Source organism: Neophocaena asiaeorientalis, unplaced genomic scaffold (genome assembly GCF_003031525.2).
Source record: "Neophocaena asiaeorientalis asiaeorientalis breed wild unplaced genomic scaffold, Neophocaena_asiaeorientalis_V1.1 scaffold91, whole genome shotgun sequence".
NCBI lineage: Eukaryota > Metazoa > Chordata > Mammalia > Artiodactyla > Phocoenidae > Neophocaena > Neophocaena asiaeorientalis.
In genome coordinates this window covers 7,599,354-7,618,579 of record NW_020173198.1, presented here as the reverse complement: position 1 = coordinate 7,618,579, position 19,226 = coordinate 7,599,354, and the positions used below count along the sequence as shown (strand labels likewise).

The following is a 19,226-nucleotide window of genomic DNA, read 5'->3' as shown; positions in this document are numbered from 1 at the left end:
GGCTGGCCTTGGCTCTCCAAGAGCTTTAAATCGCCTGGGAATTAATGCAATGTGGTTAACAGTTAACACTGTTATTCAACTCTGTGTAAATCTTTAAAAATAATTATTACAACCTAAATTCAACGATGTAAACAGCACTACACACAGTACAGACCTGCCCTGAAAAACAAGAATATGCAAAACTGAGATCTGGCACTGTATCGTTTTGTAATGATAATTCAACCTAACTGTCCCATTCCCCCCTCCCTGTTACACAACATGTAGCCAGGTTCAGATATTTTGGGGGACCCTCCCCCCAAAAAAGAAATAACCAAAATATCCAAAAAGTGAAGAAAGTGCCTAAAACATGATACAGCATTTTAGAGCCCTTTCAGATACAAGGCAGAGAAAGGTGTAAAGTAGAAAATATCCGGATCTTCAGTAATTTCCAGAAAGGTCCAATTCCTTGGTTGGCTGCAGGGCAGCGGGCAGATCCTTGCTGCTGCTCCTGAGACAGAGCCACTAAGTCTGCTCCTCGGGACATAAGCCCTCGGGCCCTGAGCTGAGTGCACCTCTCCCTTCCCCTTCTCTTTTCCTTCGCTCCATTTCCCACTCCACAAAGGTATCAAAGAGACTTGGCCAGGCCTCATCTTCACTGTAGTTGCTGAGGTCAGGGCCAATCACCTGAGTGAAGTTAAGGAACATGTTCCAAGTGTCCCTGGAGATGCCCTTGATCCCCGAGGGGTTCTCTGTTAGGAAGTTTAGCCACTGGTCCAATACTGGAGGATTGTTCTGGGTAAAGACTAGTTTCCACAGGGCAATGGCTATTTCCCGATGCAGTGACCGCTGCCCTTCTTCAGAGTCCAGGCCGAACTGAAATGTAAACCGGTAGAGATCCTTGAATTTATCCTCTTGTTTGGCTTCTGTTAAGAGGCTAGGGAACCGTGCACAGATCCCATCAATGCTGTCTGCACTTATTGCTTGGCAGCCATCAAAAAACTCCTTCCTGCAACAGGAAGGAAGGGGCACAATTAATAATTGTAAACGGTATAATTTACTGAGAGGCAATATAGTATCATAATTAAGAGGGTAGCTGTGAGGCTGTCTGGATTTGAATGCCAACTCCTCCGCTAACTGTAGTCCTATTTCTTCATCTGCCAAATGGTGAGAATACTACCTCACTTCATAGGGCTCTGGTGAGGACTAAACAAGTTAATATGTCAGCTGCTTCTAATAGTGCCTGGTATATGGTAGAGAGCTGATAATGGTTCATTCACTCATCTATTCATCTTTCCAAAGCTAAACTCAAAGTCTCCTGCTCCATGTTCTGCTTCCCATTCTGCAACAGTGATTAAGCTGTAGACTCTCCTCCAAGATGGGGAGTCTCTTCCTGTTTTCCTTTTGATTCTCTAGGGGTTGTTTGTTTTTGGAATATTTTTGGTGACTGCCAAGGGAAGTTTTTGGAGCCAAAGATTCTGGATGAACCTGGGTAACTCTGCCACCAGAGATCAAAGTTCCGTTATTAAAAAACAAAAATTGAGTATGTATTTTTAACATCTATAAAATAACACTTTTAGCTCACAACATGGTCTCACATTGACCATCATCTCAGAGATTTCTGCAACTGCTGAAGATAGAACGTCTGAGGTCTGTCGAGTAACCTACCCAGGGACTAAAAATTGTATCGAGGGGTTCTCAAAGTCAATTCTTCTTACTTACTTATAACCCAGGGCTCTGGAAACCATACCTTGCAGTGACCCTGCCATGCCGTCTCCCACAAACAACCTCTATAGGGATGAATGACCATGACAATGTACAGAACTACTAGTTGATAACTAGGGCCAGCTGTCCTTGTTGGCGCATAGGCTGGCTAAGGGCAATGTGCAGAGAGCTAGAAGGGGCAACTGGCTTCATGCAGTTACTGAAGCACATCCCCAGTGGCACTCACTATACTGGCACTCAGTGCCTAACACATGACAGGTGTACAATAAACATCGAGTGAGGAAGTGAGTGAATTGACAAGTACAGGAGTGAAAGAAAAGATAAAAGTCAAACAGCAGTGGGGCGGGGCAGCAGCGTGGCAACATGGATTATTCCTCATTTCACTTCAGGCAAGGATGGTTGGTACCCAGTTCTTCAGAGGCTGAATAGCTTTAGAGAAATTGGTCAGAAAAAGAAAATAAGATTTACCCAAAACCCTATGAAGTCAACCCAGTTCTATCCTAGCTGGGTACCACTCCTCAATGGTGCTCTCTTTCCCTCTGATCACCTGGTGACATGAAGTACTTGTGACTAACCTGGTGAATTTGCACATGGTAGCAGCCTGGAACTTCCAAGCCAAGAGCAGCACTCGAAATTCCGTGGGGTCCACACATAGGTCATTGCAAAAGCGCTCCATGCCTTCCTCCAAAATTGCATCCTCCCGCTCGTCCTTATAGCGCCTGAACAGTTCTTCCAACCTCTGCAAGGAAGACTCCTCGGCATTTGACTTGGGCTCCCTCCCAGCATCTCCTGAGGATGTTGGCAGCTGGCAGGTCTCAGTAGCAGCCTCTGCCTTCTTGGTCCCATTGACAAGGATATCCCCACCTGGCTTGCCACAGGCTGGCAGCTGTTCCTCACGGTGGCCTGCACCCCGCCTCCCGTGTGACTTGCTGCTGGGGTCACGGTCTCCATTCTTGCTACCCAGAGTTGATGAGGGATTCTTGCACTTGGTGACACACTGGCCCATGATGCTGGTGGCCTGGCCTCTAGAGTGGCCCCCTCTGGATTGGATGCCCTTGTTGCCACTGGCCCACGTGCCTCAACATGCCATCAGCCAGAGGAGCCAGCCAACCTGGAAGGAAATTAGAGAGCAATCACTGCTGGACAGGGAGACAGAGTATGCAAGCTTCCCTCCAGGGACTGCACACTGGAACACCACTCTGTTTCAATGAGCTAACCATGAACGAGGGGAAATACCCCAAGTTCATCATCACCTCCCTCGTAAGCCCATACCTTCACCTTGGAAATGCAGTGGTTAGAGCACATATGGAGAACCAATAAGGAAAATTCCTAAAATTCTTAAAGGTAACATAAATCACAAAGAAGTTGATTCATGTGCAGAATGCATCAAGGAAGACTACGGTTTTGCCAGAAATATTCCAAAGGAAATTTGTCTTGCCAACTTGCCGTCACATAAGAAAGTTATTTGGACCTGTATTAACCCAGAAGGTACAAATAAAAGGTTCATCTTCTAATCTCTAATGTCAAAATTCTCGGATGTTCTTTTTAAGTAGGATGAGTAGGAAGAAGGGGTAGCCACATCCAAAACAACTATATAGTTTCATAATGGCCTAAAGATGAGATAAAGAATTTGCAGAGTCAAGACTAACGGCAGAGTCCTAGCCAAATAACAAAGTAAAATTTGTCTTGATTACTTCAAATTCCTTTCTGGGACCCACCCGCACAGTAGGTGAAATGCCCTTTCTCCACCCTTTCTCTATCCACCTATGGGAGCCATCCACCAAGACTGTTCTCCACGCCAAGGGTCCCAATCGCTGAGCTTCTTTTCTAACCCCCACCCCCAGCAAGGTGGTATGTAGAGGAAAGTCAAGTTCACACTAAATGTGAATGTCCTGTAGGGCCTGCAGGCTTAGTCTTCCAAGATAGCGTCTCCATTTTAAAAGAAGGGCTGATGTACCCAAATACAGTCTCTAAATGACAGAATAACTGCTAGATGAAAAAGAAAAGCCTGCACTGATACGTAACAAACATCACAGTGATTTATTTATTACTTAAGTAACGAAAAAGTGGCTTTTAGAGAATTGCTAGAAATTTCTGGGCCAGGGATGAGGTGATTTCTCTGAAGACTCTATCTACTCAGACTCTTATTCTTACCTTCAACTAGTCCACTAGAAGATCCATCTAAAATTTAGTACTTATAAAAGTTTGCTACCTGCTATAATAACTGCAGCCTCTGAAATTATAATGTTAATACAAATTTAGACCAGGAGCCAGAAGTATAGTCGGGAAAGCAGACCAAATCAATGTCAGTCCCATGCCTCTCCAGCTCTAGGGTCAGGGACCTCCACAATCCAAATTCAAAGCTCTAAGGAGACTGGCCGTGGGGCAGAAGGGTGCTTTTAATGGAAGGCTGGAGCTTTAAACTTTACCTAAAGAACTTTAGCTTCCTCCAAATAGTGCTTGGATAAATTCAGAGTTATCTTCAAAAGGAATTCTAAGGGTATGTTCTGAGTGTACAAGTTTAAAATGACGACCAGAATCATTCCTGTAGTTACCGGAATCACACTGTATCGGGGTGTGTCCCATTGTCCACCTTCAAAGAGAATACATGACAGACGTGATTATACACGCCCTTAAAAAAAGACTCGCAGTTTCACTTAGGTTTCAAAAACACGCTGAAACCCTTAGAAGGGTTTTGGTGTGGAAAATGACAGACCCAAGTAAGTTTTTTAAAGCCTTTTTATGCTTTTAGAATATAGCTAGTAAGCCATGAGCACAACTTGTTACAATTTTAAAAGGTAAGGGGTTAATTCTTAGAAGACCAGCATACAAGGGAAGCAACTGTTCGAGTTGAATTATCTCAAAACAAGCAGGACTATACCATGTGGAGGGTCTGGTTTCCAGATTTGTGTTTCTAAAGACTAAAATGCTGAAAGAAACAAAAGGCCCAAACTTACACAGATCCCACATGCTCCCAGACTGGCAACTCTAGTTCCCAGGCACGCTGACTCACCAGGCTTTGCTGCTCAGCTCCCGCTGCTGAGGGAAGCCCAGGTACCAGGCAGGATAAGAGGATTTCCTGGTTTCCTACTGACCCACCTACCCCAGGCTACTCACCCCTGCCCCACTGGACAGATGCTGCATTATATCAGCTTCGTCCAGATACTGGCGCCAAGGCCTTCACATAGGGACGGAACAGATGGGCCTCCCAAGAGGCCCTAATCCATTTACCCAAGCAGCCCTCCACGTGGGAGCATCTTTGATTGATTACCTGGCTGAAACCTGAAGGCATTTTACATGCCCAGCGGATGAAAAAAGGAGGGGAGATCAATTTAGACAGATGATCAATGAGCAGGTGCCAGGAGGCTGGGCCCCTTTCCTCCATTCTGGTCCTTTTCTTTGAAGCAAGTTGTGGTCTCAAGCCAGAAAGAAGTATTTTCAGATCTGATGGTAAGTGTGGTCCCCTGATTACTCAATGGGCTCCCTTCTTTTGTGTCCCCCCTTTCTTTGGGAAAATAGTTCTGTACCCAGAGATTTCTCAGGCTCGATCATGGTGCTCAGCCGTGTGTCCCAGGGTGGCAGCACTTCAGGTGTTTTAAAGCTGAAAGTTTCCCTGGACCCAGTAGCTGCTGGCTAATAGCTAATAATAGTAGTCATCAACTGCTGAGCGCTTGATACCATGCCAGGCACCACGTTAAGCACTTTATGGACAGTAACACTCATACATCCTCACCACAACCCCATTTAAAGACAGGGAAGCTGAGGCACAAAGAAAATTACCCAAGATCACAAGCAGAACCTGGTATGTCCGGCTTGAGAAACCATGACCTTTCACCACTAGGCTGGACTGCTGAGGCCACCTACATCAGATCCCCTCAGGAAAGCCCACCAATGGATGGGTCCCAAGCTCAGGAGTGTCACCACATCAATCACAGAGCAGCAAGTTTTACAATTAGCCACTGGAAAAAAAAAAAAAAAAACATGGTCTGTGCCCTGTGCTAAGAAGGGCATCCTAGCCAACTGCCCTCTCCCAGGCAAGCATTATGACCGTGACGCAGGCAGGCAAGATGCCGTTAGGCTCAGTCTCACTGGAGGCGGGGACTAGAATTAGTCCAAAGTTCTTAAACCTGTGATGTTTCAGCCTACCAGCATGGTTAAAAGCTTCAGGTCTTAAAGTCCAACTCTGCCACCGGATGTTCGACCCTGATCAAAACCTGAATTTCCTCAACCTGCAAAACGGTATCTACTTCAAAGAGCAGTTGTAAGGATTCAGTCAGGAAACGCAGATAAAGGGTATCTGGCACACACTGTCCTCCACACAGAAAACACTTGATATGACAGCCATTATTAACAGCCGAGTAGTATCTGATTAGCCTGACGGAAGCCCCAGCTTGTCCCATCTGAACAATGGGCTCCAGGCTTTGGCTTCCCCAGGCCCAGACAGGCCGCCTACCCTTGCCTTGAGTCATGCAGTTGCGTCTTGCTCAAAAACAGTCTCTTGAACTACAGCACTGACCCTGCTCAAATGCACCATTGGTCAGAAATACCTGGGGGAATCAGATCCTCCACAGGATAAGACTTGTGAATGACGCTGAATAAAATCAAGCTGGGTATTTGCTGTGCACTCTGGATACTCTGAATTGCTGGTCACTCCCTGTCCCTAACGTGGGACAGCCTTCCAGCCAGTTCCAGACTCCATTCCCTTTCCACTAGGTTCCAGCTCTGTAGAGCTGCAAAAGACAGGATTTCCAACTTGCTACTTATTTATACTCATTTATACTTGCCAGTGGTCCTCCTGCCACCTCTCTGAAGTGGACAGCCTCAACACCATCTGGGCACCCCAGAGCCAAATTTCACTAACAGAGCATCATTACTAATGAATACCACTTTGTACTTGTTACTACATTGTAACAGCTACATGTAAATGTAGCTCTATGAAATAATTACCCCCATTTCATAGAAAGAGAAATGAGGTACACGGAGGTCAATGAGCTATCTAGGAAGGGAGAAACTGGAGCAGGGTAATTAAGAGGAAGAGCTCTGGGAGCAGACAAACCTGGATCTGAATCATGGTGATGGACCAACTTTGTGACCATCAGCATGTAACTTTAATGGGACAGTTGTACCTCATGGTCTGGTGGATAGAGTAAATGAGATAACCCATGTAAAATCCTCTGCCCAATATCTGGCTCATAAAAAGTATTCATAAGGGGGCTTCCCTGGTGGCGCAGTGGTTGAGAGTCCGCCTGCCGATGCAGGGGACACGGGTTCGTGCCCCGGTCCGGGAGGATCCCACATGCCGCGGAGCGGCTGGGCCCGTGAGCCATGGCCGCTGAGCCTGCGCGTCCGGAGCCTGTGCTCCGCAACAGCAGAGGCCACAGCAGTGAGAGGCCCGTGTACCGCAAGAAAAAAAAAAAAAAAAAAGTATTCAGTAAGTGTTAGCCTTTATTACAGTTGTTATTATCACAAAGTTGGTGACAGAATCAAGTCTCCCTTCTAGAACAGTGCTCTTGTCAGCAGCCAGGCCAGGTCTCCTGGGGCAGTTCAGGTATGCTGACGCCCCAAATGCCCACAGCAGCTTTCCTGTTCTTGCAGTAAGTGATTCTGCTCTCCTGTTTCAGCTAAAGTGGCATAAATGAGTGAAATGGAGCGAGAGACAAGGAGGGGTGGGAAGAAAGGAAAGGTAGGAAGAAGAATAAAGGGGGCAAAAAAGCCACAAACCAGGAAACCTACTTCTATGCACAGCCTTGGGGGTTTACTTGAAAGACAGTAACTGCTCAGCTTATGCTGGACTAAGACCAGCCTCCAGCTTTCCTCCTTCAGTCTCAGCTCTAACTTTGCCTCTCTCCCTCACTGCTTCCGTGCATCAGCTTGCAGCCTCCCTCCTCCCTGTGCCAGCCCCAGCTGCTGTTCCTGGGGATGGGCTTGGCTGCCTGCCTGGCCCCAGGCCTGGCGCTGGCACTGCTGGGCTGAGGGCAATCCCAGAGGTCGTGGTCCCAGTGGATGCTCTGGCTCCAGAGAGCCACAGAAGAAGAGATCAGGAAACAGTTTCTATCTCTTAGGCAGTTCCATGAAGTGACAATCAGGCAAGTCCCTGTCTTCTAGGACTTACTATCTACCTCTGAAACAGAATCACCTCTTATGGAACAGAAGGACCACGAAGGGCTAAACCACACAAAGACAAATGGAGACAGGAAAGGAGAGTGGAGTGTGGACCAGTGTTATGGAAAGAAAGGTGGAGGGACTGATGAAGAGAAACTGGTATTTGTGGGACATGGGGCTATATGCTTCATATACATCACCTTCAAACCTCACAACCACCTCGGTTGTCAGAGCCCTTACAGATTAGGAAACTGAGGTTTCTTAACCACTAAGCAGTGGGACTAGGAAATAAAACCAGTCTGTCAAGACTCCAAAATCAACTCATTGGGAAAGTTTCACAGAGAAGATGAGTCTTGTTCTGGGTCTTCAATGACTGGAAGCATAAAGTGGAAAGGAAGGAGGCAAAGGACCAATCTGGTTGGTCCAAGTTGAGACAGGATTTTAAAATGTTTATTAATAGCAATCCCTTTTAAGTTACATGTATGTATTGAGGAGACTGACATGAATTATCACATTTAACCCGCTACAACTCTGTGAGGAAGATAATATAACTTTCACTTTACAGAAGGGGAAACTGAACAGAGTTTAAGGGATTTGGCCTGAGGTGATACAGGAAAAGGGATTCAAACCCAGGCAGTGTAATTCTAAACTCGCCATTCCACATCACTGGCCTCACTACATACTGTTCTTTGCTATGACGTATGCCAAGATATATCCTTCCCCCAAGGAGATGATGATGGCCCAAGAAGAAAAGATACATTTTCAACACCTGATTGTATTCCAGAGGTACTGAGTCAACAGGAACAGAGTAAACTCCCAGGAAGCCTTCAGTTCTGGTCTGGGATCTCCCTACGCAATGTGTGTCCTTGAACAACTCCCTTAACCTCTCTGAGTCTGTGTTCCCATGATTAAAATCCTTCCAAGTCTAATACTCTAGGACTACCTTCACGTTTTGGTATCCGGAAAGGCTGAAGTTCTATATTTGCAAGCCTTCTGAGGACAGGCATTTTGCCTCCTCAGTGAACAGCTCTCATACTTTTTGCCCAAGCCTGTTAGAGCCAAGGGAAAATGAGAAGTCCAAAAGGATACAGAAAGCAGAGTAACTCCAATCTGAACAAGAGGTAAAAGATTACACTGTTTTTGCAGGCTTCCCTGTTCTAATCATCTTAGTTTGAACTCTGCAGGGTCAGGAATAGGCCCTGACATATGGAAAACAGAGCAAGCTGGCTCACTGTTGTAGCTGGCTGGGAGCTAAAAAACAGGGGGCAAAGGCTGGCACCAAAATCCAGTGTCAGCAAGGCACTCGAGATCTACTCTGATGACTTCCTTGAGAGAAGGAACTGATCCAATCCACCCCTCCCATTCTGTTCCCATCTAGAGTCTGTTCAGAAGCAACAAGCCACTGACGGATGTTGGTGCTTCTACATATTACAGCAATAAGAAACCCATCTTTCCAACTTCCATCCAAACAGTTTGCATAGCTAGTTGGGCGCATGATTTTACTTCTTACTATATATGCCAGACATCCAGCTGCCAGGGGCTGAAGCAGCTGTACTAGCAGAAGCCACCCCCCCGGGGAGTCTCAAAGCAAGACCACAAGAGCCTCTTGATCCCAACTGGCAGCTGCAGATGCTGAAGGACCTGAGACAAAGTTGGGAAATGGGTGGTGTCCGTTTATAAACTACTTCCTAGAAAGTAAACTTGCAAAAATAACAAGGAGGAAAGACTGAGGGCGTACTTTAAAATGCAAAGTCTTCTGCTTGCTGTCATTTGGAACTTGGGACTTACAAGAGCACCTTTGGAGACTAGGTCTTACCTAGAGCTACTTGGGAGGAAAAGCTGTTTCCCCTGCCAAAGCAAATGAGACGCGTCTGCTATTTTCATGCTTTTAAAAGACTTTCTGTCCTAAAATGTACTGCAAGCAGCAAGCTAAAACAGCAGTCCCACTTAGGGAGGGGTAGGAACACAAGACTTTCTACATCAACCAATCTCAAAAGTGCGGAAAGAGGGATGGAGGAAAAGAGGGAGGGAGGAAAGGTAAAATTTTTTAAAAAGAAAATAAACCAATTGGTTATATTTCTGTAAAATAATCTTAGGTCACAGGACTAAGACCAGTCAGCTTTGTACAAAACAATTTTTCTTTTCTTTTTAAAGGGTTCTTACATTCCTTACCTTGCATACTTCAGAAATACTAAGGATATATATACAACTGAGGTCTGAGGACTGAAGTCAGTGTGGGCTCGCAAGAACAAATACTACTTGCCAAATACAACCAAGCCAACACACACGTATACTATAAAGTTTCCAAATACCAAAGAATCAAGCATTTTTGGCCTCTGGGTTCCAGAGCTGCTACATGTTTAATCCCACATGACTCAGAACAACCAAAAAAGAGCTGAATTATTCTACTGACCCACACTTGGAATATTTTTGCTGTCACTATTGATCTGGACACGTCAGACTGTCCACTTATTTGCAAAGTACGCATCATTAACGGTCACCAGATTTCTAGGTTGGCCACTCTTTTTGTTTCTGCACCAGTTTTTTCATTAACTAACTTTCCCTGTTTAAAACCAGAGGGCTGTCTTGGATTTGTGCTCTGTGGTACCATAATAAAAATGGCATGCCTGCTCTATGCTATACTCTTTATCTCTGGTTTTAGCTTGGAGCTTATCTTCAGGACACAGCCTCACAGGCCATACTGAAGGTAAAACCACCGGTTAGGCACCACTTCCCTGCTTCCAATTAGCATATGGATACCAGCCACCCTGGAGGTCTACCAGACTGTAGATAATTCGTTCTCAAACACCCAATTACCACATCAACTGTTCACCTTTCAGTCACCTGAGGAATTCAGCAGTCAATAACTGACTGAAAAATAGTTAACTGGAGTTGAGATTTGGTCTTTGCATCTAAGTAAAAGAAAGGCAAGAAAGGAAACTATGAAATGAGTCAAAAGGTGAGAAAGGAACCCGATATAAAGATGATAAATGAGTGCATGCAGACGTCTTAGAGGGGCACCTGAATGACCACAAGTGTACAGATGTGGTTTCTAGAGCCACATTTCTTCTAAATAGATCTCAGGTTCATCACATGGTAACTAATGTGATGTTTGCTAATTCTTTAAAAAAAAAATCCAAATTCATTAAGGCCACATTTATCAGTTTTTTCCTAGAGGCCCATGATGGAAGCTGCTAATGCATAGTAGATGGAAAGAGGAAGGGGGACAGAAAAAAGATCTGTATAATAAAAGAATATCTGTTTTCAACCACATCAGTAAGCTGGTCAGAGAACTAAGGCCACTAAGACATTCTTACCCACTGCCAAATTCAAAAGCATTACATAGTTATTCTGTAAAGTTCAGAAAATACGGAGAAGCATAGAGAGAAAAAAGTCCCCTAGTATCCCACCACCTACAATTAATATTTTGGAGTATATCCTTTCAGTGTTTTATATAAGCACATATGGACGGCACACCTAAGTAAATACATGCATGTTCATACTACACACATTGAACTTTTAAACAAAACTGGGTTGTATTGTACGTTCTATTTTGCAAATTTTTCCATTTTATACTTTTTCATATAAATCTTCTCTCATCAAATGCTTTTAAAAGAGCAGCATTCAATGGCAGTACTGGTATCACCACTGACACACCAGCTATTTCACACAACCCATAAACTATTTATAGCCTACTACTCAATCTGTCAAAAATTTGGTGCTGCACTGCAGAGGGGTTACAGAAAGGTTGAGACTCTCTGTTAAAACAGATTTAATAGCCAGATAGGTCTTTCATTGATAATTTGTCGATTTAAAATAAACTCTCATTGTTGGACATTTAGTTTGCTTCCAATAGCTCACTATTATAAATAATACTGGGATAATAAGCAGAATAGCAGCTAAAATTCAGCACATTTGTAATTATTTCCTGAGAATAAATTCCTAGAAGTGGAACAACAGATCAAAGACTGTGCAAAAAAATATTATATATATAATATTCAATGTGAATTCAAAAAAGTAGTGTCAACTTACACAGTGGGAGTGTACTGGGAGTATTTACATCATCTTGTAATATGCGTCAACTAATTCAATTACTTAAAAAAAAAGCCAAAAAAAAACACCTTACCAAAAGCACTTTAAGACATATTTAAGAAAAAATATCAAACTGCCAAAGGAGGATGGAAAACAAGAGAGAGACCGTTTGCTTCATTGTAAATCACATCAAAAGACTGACAAATCCAACAATTTTGGCTCCAAGGATTTCAAGACAGTGTTGTTAAATGATGGGGGTGGGGTACGGTGTGGGGGACAGGAAGAGATTAATCATAAGGGTATGTTTCAATTATACCTACATTTCCCCAATTTATTCTTTGAAAAGAAAATGAAACTTCCCCTATGTCACATACACACACAAAAAAGATAACGCCCATCCTAAGGTCTAATGAGGTCCTCTTATCACAGGTTTAGCGGTGGGGTAGAAGGGTCTGACCCATGGACTTGAAACTGAGTGAATCACATGCCCAGGGAGCAAGAGGCTCGTTCAAAATGGAACTGTGGCACCCTTGAGATGGTTAATAGGCTGGATTTAGACCACAGACTTATTATATGGCTTTCTAGCTTCAGACTGGACCAAAGGATATTATCGCTTACAGCACAGACTTGTCTGCTCCCCCAGCATCCAGGTTCTTCATCAGGTGGCCACCAATTTTCACTAGAAGATTCCTCTCCCTCACTCTTGGTCATGTACGTTGGGTGGGGCTCATAATGGACCATGTGACTCAAGCCCACCAAAGCCTCCTATGCCCTTGGCTTCGATGATTGGGCCAGGAATATGCAGGTAACCTAAGTCAGACAAAGTGAATCTTAGCACCGAAAGCAAAGGAGGTTGGAGCTGCTTTGGTCATCTTGCCAGAAAGAGCACCAGGGAAAATAATAATGCCTATCCAAGGGTCACTGTGAGAGTTAAACTGTCCCTTCTTATCAGATGGGTCTCACCTCAAATGCATGTAAGACACCAGAATAAAATCACTACCAAGAGACAAAGAGAAAATCAGTTTCGAAGGCATTATTTGCACCCAGAATCCAATTGTACCTAAGTCAGATCAAAGCCTGAACTTTACAGTTGTATGAGCCAATTAATTCTCCTTTTTTGTAAGCCAGAAGTCAGGTTTTCTGTCACAACAGAGAGTCCCTACCAAGATACAGCTGTCACTCAGACCTCTTCTACTCACAGAGCAAAGAAACAGAAGATCTGATACCATGGTCGAAGACCAACTTACTAGGCCACAATTTCAACCCAATGTATCAAGAGACCCCCTGAGCTGAACCCTAAGACCAATGATCCCAAACTCGAGCAAACTATAAAATTCCGTTACAACTGGGTGGACCATGATAATGCTATTTAAAAGAATTTGAAAGATGGTATGACTAATGAGAAAAAGAACCTTTCCAATTGCAATTCTTACAACCTTAAGCCTCCTTCAAGCGAATATGCCACAGAGCACTTACAGCTGCTTTCTTCTATTGTGTATACTTCTGTCATCTTCATGTTCCCAAGGAGGAACCTCCTCCCAGCATTCAGACACCACGTGAAAGGCCGTAAAGCAAAAGCTCTTGGAAGTCTTTCCCTATGCAATAACATGATCAATCTTCCGACTAAAATAGGTTATTTGATCTAAACCACATCCTATGAAACTGAAAGACCAGACCTGACCAGAACTTTGCTACCCTCTTGGTTTCAATGACTATTATTGAAACAATTTCTCTTTGGTTTCAAGTACTGAAGAGCCTATTTAGAAAGCATTCAGGTTTTGAAGACGGTGACAGGAAATGCCCACGTTAGTGTGTCTTTATTGGAAATACATTCCCTGCTGGTTGAGGTCCCAAGGTTTGAGCCTTTTTCTTCAAGTTACTTATTTCACAAATGTGCACTCATATGGCATGAGGCCAAAGGGTACATTAACATGGGTAAAGATAAGCAGATAATCATATAAAAATTAGAGCTTTATACCTGGTGGCTGGCATCATGGTATTACAGGCTTGGCAAAGTAAGACATCTTATGATTCCAGCCCAGTTCCCACCCACTTCCCGCCCATACTGATCTGACAGAATTGCCACCACCTAATGGCCAACTGCAATGCTGTCTATTAAAACTCTGCCCTGGGACTTCCCTGGTGGTGCAGTGGTTAAGAATCCGCCTGCCAGTGCAGGGGACATGGGCTCGAGCCCTGGTCCGGGAAGATCCCACATGCCGCGGAGCAACTAAGCCCGTGCACCATAACTACTGAGCCTGTGCTCTAGAGCCCGCGAGCCACAACTACTGAGCCCGCGCTCTGCAACAGGAGAAGCCACTGCAATGAGAAGCCCGCGCACCGCAACAAAGAGTAGCCCCCACTCGCCGCAGCTAGAGAAAGCCCATGCTCAGCAACGAAGACCCAATGCAGCCATAAATAAATCACACACACACACACACACACACACACACACACACACACACACACACACACAAATAAACTCTGCCTTAGCAGGTAGGCCCTATTTTCCAAAAAAACAATATGAGAAAATCCTAAAATAAAGCAGCAATGCCACAAGCTCTTTTTGTCACCACCTTTGAAAATCGGAAGACAGCTTTGGATCCCAAAATAAGCTGTGCATATGTACACACACTCAAATTTTGCACCATATAACTGAGGGTCCATGAAATTGCAACTCTTTTGAACTGCATGAGGGTTTTACCTGCACTGCAACCACATTCATTTCCTTCACTCAAAACCGACTGCAGGCACTGCAGCTCCTACAGCTACCTTTCTGGGAAGGATAGGACATGCTCTGGATGCAGAATGACTGGGTCTGTACAGCCCAGCTCTATTCACTTCCCAGCACATCCTTAGTCACCCTGCACCTCTGTTTCCTCACCTGAAAATTGGGACAAAGGGTCACTGTGAAGAACAAATGGCTCCTTCATATCAGATGCATCTCCTTCAAATGCTGAGATGCATTCCCTGTCCAACCAATCTGAAGTGCCCTCTCCCTCTGATCCAGCACACTATTTTATTTCTTCAGCACATACCACTCTCTGAAATTCTTGTTTGTTAACTTATTTGTTGTCCGCTCCCCCTACTAGAAGGTAACTGCCACAAGAGCAGGGATTTTATTTCATTCACCACTTTGGCTGTGCACCTAAGCTTTGTCATGTAAGCAAATGTTTTGGTAAATATCTCCTGAATAAATAATAATCACTGATATTTGTTGGGCACTTCTATACAAGGCACTAGTCTATGCACATATTAAATGTATTAACTCATGCTTGAATAAATGATGAGTATGGCATATTCAGCATTGTCCCTAGCACACAGTTCTCAATATCATCTGACAGCTATTCATACCAATTCTAATTATATGATGATGTTATCAAATACTCAACAGTAAAGGAAGTTGAGCCCTAAGAATGTAGAGTAGAACTTAATCTCACCACTCAAGAGCTGGTTCCTAAGGTCCAATTCCTCCTGAATGCCTTGCCTCTCAACACCCCACTACCTTCAAAGAGAAAGTAGAAAATTGTCTCATTGTTCCAATTATTCCCTACCTCATCAGTTACCATATAATGTGATACAAACACAGCTTCTCAGCAGTATCAGCTCCATCTCTCCTCACTCCACAAGCTAATTTTCACCCTAAACACAGCAAAAGCCAAAATCTGAAGCTGAAATTGGGAGATGTTCATCCTATAGTGCCTCTTTTTGACCTGTACCTTAGTCCCTGGGAAATAATAATAATGGAAATCATTCCTGCCTCTCCTTTGAGCAAGTGTGAAAGTCCAGACAGTTTATTCAAGCCATAGCCATGCAGCACTCTAGGAAGTTCCAAGGATTCGCCAAGCAGGTGAAGTCAGTGCAAAACCTGCTGCTGCTGGTCTGAACTGTTTCTTCTCTACCGCAATAAACAAAGAAATCACATTTAAGGTGTCTAGAGATGCAAGGGCAAAAGCCAGCAGCTTTTTCGCATCCTACATAGTGAACACGAAGAACTCACAGCCAGTTTCACACTTCTTAAGCCATCTTGTTCCACTGTAGTATTTTTTTAAATTCGCTTGATGACAGATTGGCTTTTAAGTCTGAGGGATGAAGCACGTACCTTGTCAAAGATAAGGGATGTGGACCATCGAGGTCCTCCATCTCTTTAGAACCACTGGAGACAATACACTACGTTTCATATAACAGCAAGAAAAGGACAAGACCTAAAATCCTAATCAGGGCCTTCAAAGCCAGACGTACTTGCCAAGAAAGCAAAGGGCAGATTCCACCTCTGCTGGCTGGCAGGCCAGCCCACACATTCTGCCTAGGCATGTGAAACAGTCAGCTCTTTCTCTCCCCACCCCCAGGGCCAGTATTTGGGGTAGCAACACCAGCAACTTTTCTAGGAGAGTATTTTATAAAAATAGAGCTTCCAACCTTAGGCTTAAAACTGAAAGGAAAAATAGCCAGAATTAGAAGTTTGTTTTAACACAATACATTGAAAATTATAAGTTTAAGTGCTGGTAGCTGGGGACAGGGATCACACCACCACATGACTTCTCAGTGAGTCATTAAAAAATAGTACAGGCTTGTTTAACTAACAGTGGACGTCCACCAGTAATAGAGTTAAGAAGTCCATGTATCAGACGATGGAAAACTAAACTGACACTCCTTCTCCATTTGTTTCAGCAGTGGCAGGACTGATACAAATGAATTGCAGCAGCAATTTACAAGACAGAAACGCTAATAAATGTTTTTTGAGGCTAGTCGAAGAGGAAACGTTTGAAACCCTGAATTGACTCATTTTTCAGAAGTTAAATCAGTTTAACTGGGAAGAAAAGCCTCTAAACTATAATAAATCACTAACTGAAACATTTCCGGATTCCTAACACCCATTCTTGATTAACATACCTTTGTGTCAAAAGCAAAAGCCAAGTGCCAGCATTTAACAGCAAGTTGCTACCCTTTCAGTTATGAGAATTAGCCTGGTAGAACTAGATGAGAACAACAAAAATTAATCTTCAGGCCTAGATGGATACTGTCAGGATAGTAATAAAGACCTCCCCAAAGGGCTTCTGGGTACCATAAATTATATAACAAATCTACTTCTGCCAGGCAGCCAGTATTAACTCCTATTCACCCAGGGTACTACTCAGTGTCACCAATGGGCTTATCAAAATGAAAGCGTTAACTATCCACCACTGCTCCAAAAAAGACACAGCGTGTTGCTCACTGTACATCAGTTTGCTGACATCACTACTCATTACGAGAAGTCACTTAACAATCTTAAATACAACTCTGATACTTGTTTCTTCCAGGCCAAAAAAAATAAAAATAAAAAAAAAGAAAGGAAAATATTTCATTAACTCCTTCCTCAGTAAGTTCTTCTGACTGAATTTTTTTTATTGTCTATGATGACATTCTAGTATAATAGACAATTATTTCTACTATGCATTCAAGACTTGGATGCATTGTACATTATTTATTCCTATGGAACATAAACATTCATGGCTCTCAAGCAGATAGTCAGAAATGACAAGCACAGAAAAGATGTTACTGTTTTAGTGACCGCATCTTGGATTAAAGTTCCAAGAAGGCAGGAAGTGTATATGGCAGCGGGAAAAGGGCTAACTGGCATCTAATAAACACTTTCTAAATTCAAACCATGTTCTACTCTTTCTCAAAATTAGGGATAATGCTTCTCAAGCCCACTTTTGAAAAATACGGAGTTTAAACTGCCTCTTTCAAAAAAGCACACTACAGTAGAGTCATCTTTTGTTTAGTATGCCTAAGTCTTTCAGACACTGCAAAATGAGAGCTTGAACTAGACCACTGTCTTTCCAACTTGAACTGCGACCTTCAGTAAGAAACACGTTACATCCTGACCAAATGCACATGTATATACACACACATACCACTCATTAAGCAGTATTTACTCTCACTTCAATGATGAACTCTGATTTATGCTATTTCTTTTTTTATTTGGTTTTTAATTGTTGGTTATAATCCACTAATTAGATATGACCCATAGTAAGAAAAGCTCAAGATCAAACTTAAAGGTTCCCTCCAATATATTTATTGTGCCAGACACAATGCTAGGCATTTTATAGTCGTGACAGCAGTTAATCCCTACAGCTACCCTAGGAGGTTGGTACTTTTTTAAACTGAGAAATTTAAAAATATTGTATACTCCAATATAAAATAAAAACTGGGGACTTCCCTGGCAGTCCAGTGGTTAAGACTTCACCTTCCAACGCAGGGGGTATGGGTCTGATCCCTGGTCAGGGAGCTAAGATCCCACATGCCTCTTGGCCAAAAAACCAAAACAGAAGCAATATTGTAACAAATTCAATAAAGACTTTAAAAATGGTCCACATAAAAAAAAAAATCTTAAAAAAATTAAATTAAAAAATACACACCACGTGTTACCATATGACATATGTATGCATTTTAAGCAAGGTTATCGAAGTATGTATAGTACAAAGAATTAAATATTGAAGACTTAGGAAAAGAGAAAGTCCGTATGGAAAAAAAAATAGCCTCTAAAAAATATAAATAAATAAAATATCAATAATAAACCATGGCATGTTAACATAAACAACATTTTTATGAAAAAGAACTGTATTTCCAAAAACTTAATGAGAAGAGTGACACTGTTTTACACTTTTGCAAATGTCCCTAAGGTCTGGCTTGAAAGAAGACGGCTCATTTCCCATATATGCTTCTCCATTCAATCTTTTGTGATATAACATGTCATATAGCCTCTATAAAACTCATGGGAGAATGAAAGTATAAAGGACAAATGTTGTTAGTATTATTAAGAAGAGAATTTGATCTTCCAGATCCTGTGAAAGTGTCTTAGGGATCCTCCTAAAAGAGTCTCTGGGACTGAGGCTGGTACTCTTGATATTCCTATTTTACAGAAGAGGAAATAAGCTCAGAAATAAAGTACCTTACTCAAGTCCCTACACTGTAGCACAGACAGAGAAGCTCAGCCAACATTCCATCAGCTCCCTGAGTTTCCCAGCCTCTTCAGTTAGATGGGGAAATATATCTATTTCTGGCCAAACAGCTGTAGGCAGAAATGACACAGTGAGCTGTAGACAGATGTGATACTTATTTCCCAGCCCAAGCACAGAGCTGGCATATGACATCCCAGCCATCTCTTCCCTTGCCATGGTTACCAAGACAGTTCAGCACACGATACAGCACACGACAGTGGAACCCCTATCAGCTTGGGTCCCTGAGGGACTGTATGAAGCAGAGCACCCTTGAGCCTAAAACCCATGTGGGACATGCAAGCAGTAAACTTTCATCAGATTATGCCAAACTTTGTAAATTCTAACTCCCTAATTTTACAGTTCAGCCCCCTGCCACCTTTACTGCAGTATTCTCACAGTTTACCTACT

At 43.2% G+C, this 19,226-nt stretch overlaps 1 protein-coding gene across 5 annotated transcripts in view; it reads right to left on the bottom strand.

Annotated features, from left to right (window-relative positions):
* Window positions 1-269: 269 nt before the first annotated feature.
* Window positions 270-19,226, bottom strand: part of DCUN1D3 (defective in cullin neddylation 1 domain containing 3) — a 32,772-nt gene continuing 13,815 nt past the window's right edge. For 4 of the 5 annotated variants that reach the window (XM_024744162.1, XM_024744163.1, XM_024744167.1 and 1 more), the window contains 2 exons: window positions 2,277-2,812; window positions 270-985 (listed from right to left, as the gene is read on the bottom strand). In XM_024744162.1, the coding sequence (XP_024599930.1) occupies window positions 502-985; window positions 2,277-2,707 (915 nt within the window). In that variant the 5' untranslated portion in view covers window positions 2,708-2,812 and the 3' untranslated portion in view covers window positions 270-501. Of the gene's footprint in view, window positions 986-2,276; window positions 2,813-12,453; window positions 13,100-19,226 lie in introns of those variants that run through there. The other variant, XM_024744165.1, reaches the window with a different exon arrangement.